The sequence below is a fragment of the Mytilus trossulus genome, unplaced genomic scaffold (genome assembly GCF_036588685.1).
Source record: "Mytilus trossulus isolate FHL-02 unplaced genomic scaffold, PNRI_Mtr1.1.1.hap1 h1tg000024l__unscaffolded, whole genome shotgun sequence".
Taxonomy (NCBI): Eukaryota; Metazoa; Mollusca; class Bivalvia; order Mytilida; family Mytilidae; genus Mytilus; species Mytilus trossulus.
In genome coordinates, this window is record NW_026963290.1 from 3,720,725 (window position 1) to 3,727,482 (window position 6,758).

Sequence of the window (6,758 nt, forward strand, 5' to 3'; positions counted from 1 at the left end):
TGTGAGATTAAAACATAAAAAAATATCATGAAACTAATATCTTGTCTTAATTTCCTTCTAGATATGAATATGAAACGTAATAAGATTATTTATCAAAATACAAATACTTAAACAGCAAATATATCTTTAAACACATGTCCTGCCAGTAACAATGTGATAGTATTCATACATGTTTGTTTATTGATTAGCTTTTTATTTTATAAAAGTTGAAATCACAAAAATACACCGAGGAAAATTCAAAACGGGAAGTCCCTAATCAAATGGCAAAATCAAAAGCTCAAACACACCAAACGAAAAGATAACAACTGTCATATTGTAGTTTTGGACCAGGTATTTTCTTATGTAGAAAATGGTGTATTAAACCTGTGTTTTAGCTAGCTTAACCTCTCCCTACTTAAATCAAATGCCATTATATCATGTATATTGACAAAGATGCGTGAACAAAACAAACAGATATAATAGGTAAAAATGTCAAAATAGAGCTCAGTCAACATTGAGTTATAATCTTAATCACAAAAAAAAAACAAAGGAGCACAAAATGTCATAAGGACCAAGCATATTAGCAAAGTTTAGAGTCAAGAATACACAAATTTACCATAGTACAATCACACAATGACAAGAGGTATAAGAACAGAAGCACAAAAAGGCATAGAGGCAAAGCACATAGCAAAAATTAACGACAGGCAACAAACAAGTTTACAATAGCACAAGAACGGGATGTATAAGCACAGTGCCACGCTATATGTATCGAAGTATCACCAAAAGGCATATATAGAAAAAGCACATTAGCAAATACGAAAGATAAGAATACGAGAATATCATTAAAGGCTTAAGAAGACAGCAACATAACAACAAAACAAAACAAATATCATCCAGAGAAGAAAGTTTACAAGGGAAAGTTAACCGTTTTCTTGCTAGATTGACAACCAGTAAATTTAAGGTAGACCTTTTATAGTTACAACTTTTGAATGTCTATCTTAGCTTTTAGATGTCGACAATTGCAATGAATAATAGAAGTATTGGGGTGTTCATCAACGAGACAGCAACTAAACTACAAAGAAGACAAAACATCTAGAGATCAACTAACAGTGTGAGACATGTACTATTGTCTATACGATAAACGAATTTCTTAACCGTACATACATGACATAGTCTAAGGGGGAAAAATATATATGAGTGGTTCCAATTACTCTACCTACCCCATTTTTTAATCTTAATGATAGCTTAACCTAAAGCTTTTTTTTTGTCATTGCTCATTTTGCACTGTTAAAATCAAATGTTGCTCTCATACATGTCATAGACTCGATGTAAACAAAAATAACCATAAAATTAAAAAAAACAAACAATTCCTTCCTTCCCATCCTAGCATTTATTTTAGATATTACTGTAACCACACATACTATTTTATTTGGCCTACAGAAAGAAACACAATTTAAAAAATCTCATCAATATTGTATTCCAATCAAATAAAAACAACATAAAATGTGACATACTTCAACTACTTATGTGGTCCTTGAAATTCGACAAACATAATAGGTGGCGAGATCAAAGTACTGTATGGGTTTTTTTTTATTGTTAAAGACCCATACGGTTGTCTATAATCGCTTACATCCACTTGAACTTTGGTTGATAGTTGTCTCATTGGCAATCGTACCATACGTCTCCTCATTTTTATGTCCCATCTATAGGCATTATGTTTTATTGTATGTGCGTTCGTTCGTCCGTCCGTCCGTTTTGACCGCTTCAGGTAAAAGTTTTTGGTCAAGGTAGTTTTAATGGTGTTGAAGTTCTTCTTAAAACTAAGTACACATGATATGATATTTCTAATTTAAATGCCAAATTAGAGTTTTGGCCCCCATTTCACAGCCCAATGAACTTAGAATATGATACTGCGATTGCGGCATCTAGGTGGGGTGCCCGTTTGGCTGTGCGGGATGTATCAAGTTTGTAGCCACGTCCGGTCAATCTGATGCCTCGTGTAAAGAGATTGCCACGCTCTTTGCACGTTATGTATCCTGTCAACAACTATTTGGGGGTTCCGTAGGTGGCATGTTGCACGGCAAAATTCTAATATGCTAAATGTTTCAAGGGCAGTTAAAATTTCCCATGCCATCATACCGGATGACCTATATAACAAGACCTACATATTGTATTTATTGTAAATTTTTTTCGTCCTGAACCCGCATGAAATATTTGCCACTGGATATTTAGCAACCAAGATCAATCAATCAATCAATCATTGTCATGTTTAACCCCGCCACATTATATATGTGCGTGTCCCAAGTCTGGATCCTTGTCATTGATGTTGGACGTAGAAAACTGCCTTTCGCATTTTTGTTCGTTTCTTACTTTGTCGTTGGTATTCTTTTTTTGTTTGGATGTTTTACATGTGTCAACGACATAAAATAGTTATCAAAGGTACCTGAATTATAATTCAGTACGCAAGACGCGCGTTTCGTCTACATAGGACTCATCAGTGACGCTCATATCAAAATATTTATCAAACCAATCAAGTACGAAGTTGAAGAGCATTGAGAATCCAAAATTCAAACAAAATACGGTTTTATCCATGCATGCATAGCAAGGTACGCATACGCTGACAACGAAACCGTTCTCCCTCACTTTCAAGTTGTTTTGGTGTAATTTGTTTGAACATTCAATATCTATAAACGAGAATTGAATATCGGTAAACTTCGTCGGTCTCTGCTAATCACTATATGTACAAGTTTTGTATGACGAATTTTAGAAACATCGAATCCGACGGAAGAGATACCATATAAATCGTTAATCTCAACCCTACATCGAAGATATGATTTACATGGGATACGTGACACCTTGTGTACCACATTAGTACATTTATATCGAAACAAATATAGATTATTTTCTATAAGGTTATTGATCATAGTTACATGTATGACATTTTTAGTTATCTTTTTTATGGCGTAATAAAGTTAAGTCGTATCTTAAGTGTTATTTACTTCTTGTCTTTTCATTTGACATATGAGACTCTACTTACCATAACAAAATCACAGACACTTGAATTCTAAAAATATACTTATAATGGTGTCTAGGTCAAAATGTGTTATGAGGGGGAATTACAGCAGTTTACTTACTTTTATTCTTTAACTCTATGCCACAAAACAAAACTATGATAACAAAATGAATCAAAACCGATTCAGCCCGTAAAATACATTTGAAACATAGATATTACGAAAACTACAGAACATGTCATAACGATAAAGAGTCATTTAATAGTCTTTTTCATAATCTTTATCAAAATATAGTAGACGTCGGTCCGTCTATAAAATCAAAATTTCATAACGATGTTATTTAAGGACCACATTTAAATAATGTACCTATATATATAAGAAGATGTGGTATGAGTACCAATGAGACAACTCGCCATCCAAGTGCAACGTATAGCAAACACTACTTAAACTTTCAAATCACTTGATTTCACCTCCAGTGTTTGTTGGATTCGTGTTTTTTCAAATTTACTTATCCGGTTTAATGAGTTGTAACTCCGTTGTTGTTTTGTCTTTTTGAGTCGGACGTCCTTTCAAAATGTGATTTTCATTACCGAAATATATTTTTTTGAATTCTTTTTATACAATTTATGATTTTAAAATTTGTCTTCTTCAAACATTCATGTTTTCTAATTTAGATACAGCAAAGCCTTTAACTTAAGCCAATCACGTTGATCATCTGTACTGTTGCTAATTTCGTTTTCTTCCAAAGCCATTTCAATGAAGCATACGTCATTTGAAATATTCACAATTTCGTCTGGAATATCTTCGATTTGAATATTTTGTAAAATGACAATTATTTTTCTAAGGTTTGTAGTATATTTTTCATATTTTGCTCTATCTATTTCGAATCTTCCCCACTTCCCCTCGGTAAAATGTTCAGTAATTATGAAGACGATATGTCTACTCTGCTGTATTGATTCTGCTTTTGAATCTGCAGTAATATCTCCAGGAAGTAGATCTCGATCATGTAAACAAACTTTAAGTCCCCATTCTTCTTCAATTTTTGGAAGGAGAAACTTCTGTATCCACAATACGCTTCTTTCTTCATAAGAAACATATGCGTCATATATATAATTTTCATGCAAATTTTTCTCAACAACTCGTCGGACTTTCCTATACATGTAGAGAATAATATTCCATCTATAGTTATAGAGAAGAGAAAGAGGTACAAAAATACCGAAGGCACTAGCAACTAATATTATACCAACATGAAGCCATAAAGTTGCTTTGCAGTCTGCGAAGTATTTATTGGTATTCTTTGCTACCTCCTTTAATAAGATTTGCTTGTTTTTTGAGAAAGTACAGGTATAGTTATCTCCGTTATAAAATGTTACGTTTGTATTGTCAAACCACAGAAGAAAATCCAGAGTATCACACGAGCAAACAAAAGCATTGTTATCCAAATATAAGATAGGATGTGAACGGGTCATTTTATTCAACCAAATCCTTATGTTGTCGTCAATAGAAGTAATTAAATTATTGGAGAGATCCAACGATTTCAACTTTTGAAGCTTGGTTACAAAATTAGGAATGGTCCTGAATAAATTGTTGGACATATTTAAATGCGTTATATGTGGCTGTTCGAAGAAAGTTGTTTCCTCCAAAGTCCAAATATAATTAAATGAGATGTCTACTTCTCTCAACGCAGGGGCTCTAAAAGACATCCATTCTCTACCTTTACGTACAATTTGGTCTATTCTTGCATTTGTCATTTTTAGCACAACGAGTTTAGGTAAGAGCATTGATGGAAAAGTGATGATTGCTACTGAAATTCCTGAAATGTCCAAATATTCCAGCTGATTTAAACAGTCCTCTGACAATTTTGGATAACGTTTGTAAACACCATATGATACATCTAGATATTTAAGAGATGTGTTTTTGCAAGTTACAGATGCTGAAGAAGGGGTGCTTTGTATATGAGTGAATCTAAGAAACTCTATAGATGATGGAAGCGAGTAGTTTATGTTCCAACGTGGAGATATGTGAAAAAAATTCGAACTTTCTGGTAAATGATAAAAAGATTCGGTGTCGTATACGTTGATAAAGACAGGATCAGCATAATCTATAGTCATGTATGACAAATCATAAACTTTAATGTTAATTGCTTTCATTAAAAAAGAATAAAGTTGTAATGAATGCTTCGCAGTCGTTGCAGGTAATCTGTTAGCCGATATGATGAATGTTTTGAAACATTCTGGATGCTCGAACGATAACAAAGAATTATGCTGGTAATCTACGATTCCAGTTTTTGACAGGTCTAATGCTTCAATGCAGATAGTTCTTAAATATGTCATTAATTCTGCTGTTAATACAACAGAGTATGGAAAATCATCTTCATTGATTGACTTATCGCTTATGTGGTGAAAGTTTATAACAGACATGTTCTTATTCTGAAACGGATGTAGAATACGCAGTGCTTGATATAGGTGCACGTATGATTCGGAAAGATCTAAAATCTTTAAGTGAGGAAAGTATTCCAATAGTCCATATTCCAGTAGAAAAAAATTACGACAGCCGCTGATATAGAGTTCTTTCAGGTTTGCCGAAAAGTGTTCGAATGTTGAATTAGATAGCCGAAAACGACTACTATTTCTCAAATAACATTGAGAAAATTTCAAAACAGTAAGGTTTTTAAGAGAACTGAATCCTGCTCCAAATTCAGGGAACATGAATAAATCTATCGAAAGATTTTGCAAGGATCTCAATGTAGAAAATGCATCATCAGGGTAAACAAACGCAGTGTTTTCAAATAATGACTTCTTATTGCGACTTATATCTAGATCCATTAGATTACTAAGATGTCTGAAAACTCCCTTTTTCAGGGTTGTAATGGTAATCAAATTATCATTTACCTTCAAAACTTTAAGCAAATGTAGTCCAACAAAGGCATCCTCCTTGATTTCAGATATACGATTCTTATTCAAAATCAAGATTTCCATTTTCGTATAATGGAGGAATGAATCGTTTTGCAGCATGCGTATCGAGTTATTGGAAAGAATTAGCTCACTTATATCTCGACTTAGATTCCCTGGCACAGAAGTAAATCCTTGATTTTCACAATGTGCAATCAGCTTATGTTTTCTATTTCTACTGTACGTACAAGGCATTGCATGGTTTTCGTTTAATATTGTTAACATGATAAGTAAAAGGAACATTCGTCTTATCTGATTCATTTTCATCCAGATATAATTATCCAATTATGATTTCTGCTCCATATAGAAATAAATCCGTTTAATTTCTTTTTCATGCATCGCGGAAGTTAAAATCATTTCCAACTGTAACCGTAACCGCTATATTTATAAATTTATACTTGAATTTTGTTTACTGAAATGTTCACCAATATTTTTAAGTGGACGACCTTGTGCACTCTATTTAAAGAAAATTTATGAAGTACATGTACAACCATAAAAATAGTCTTTTATACAGGTTATAGAATTTACATTATTATGCAAAAAAAATAGCATCAGTGAATTAATCCAATAACTGCATACATGTTATATGATTACAAACAGTTTTATCATCGGCGGAGAATGACAACACATAATCAGGAAATATCAGCATTATATTTTTATGAATAATGAATCTTAACAGCAAAATAAAGGCATATATACCTTGACTGTTAAGCTCTTTAATGTTATGAATAGACAACAATTGTATAAATTTTTAAACAAGATTTTTTTCTCCAATAAAATAGTTTTATATAAACAACTGTATTGTAAATATAAATGA

The 6,758-nt window shown here is 32.7% G+C and overlaps 1 protein-coding gene across 1 annotated transcript; it reads right to left on the minus strand.

Moving 5' to 3' along the window:
* Window positions 1-2,959: 2,959 nt before the first annotated feature.
* Window positions 2,960-6,535, minus strand: LOC134698887 (toll-like receptor 2). The gene has a single exon (XM_063560564.1). It carries the CDS (start codon window positions 6,206-6,208, stop codon window positions 3,656-3,658), a length of 2,553 nt encoding a protein of 850 aa, XP_063416634.1. The 5' UTR covers window positions 6,209-6,535; the 3' UTR covers window positions 2,960-3,655.
* Between the last annotated feature and the right edge of the window lie 223 nt (window positions 6,536-6,758).

What these genes read in the sequence shown, in the direction of transcription:
- LOC134698887 (XM_063560564.1), bottom strand. Translation starts at nt 6,208, where the DNA reads ATGAAAATGAATCAGATAAGACGAATGTTCCTTTTACTTATCATGTTA.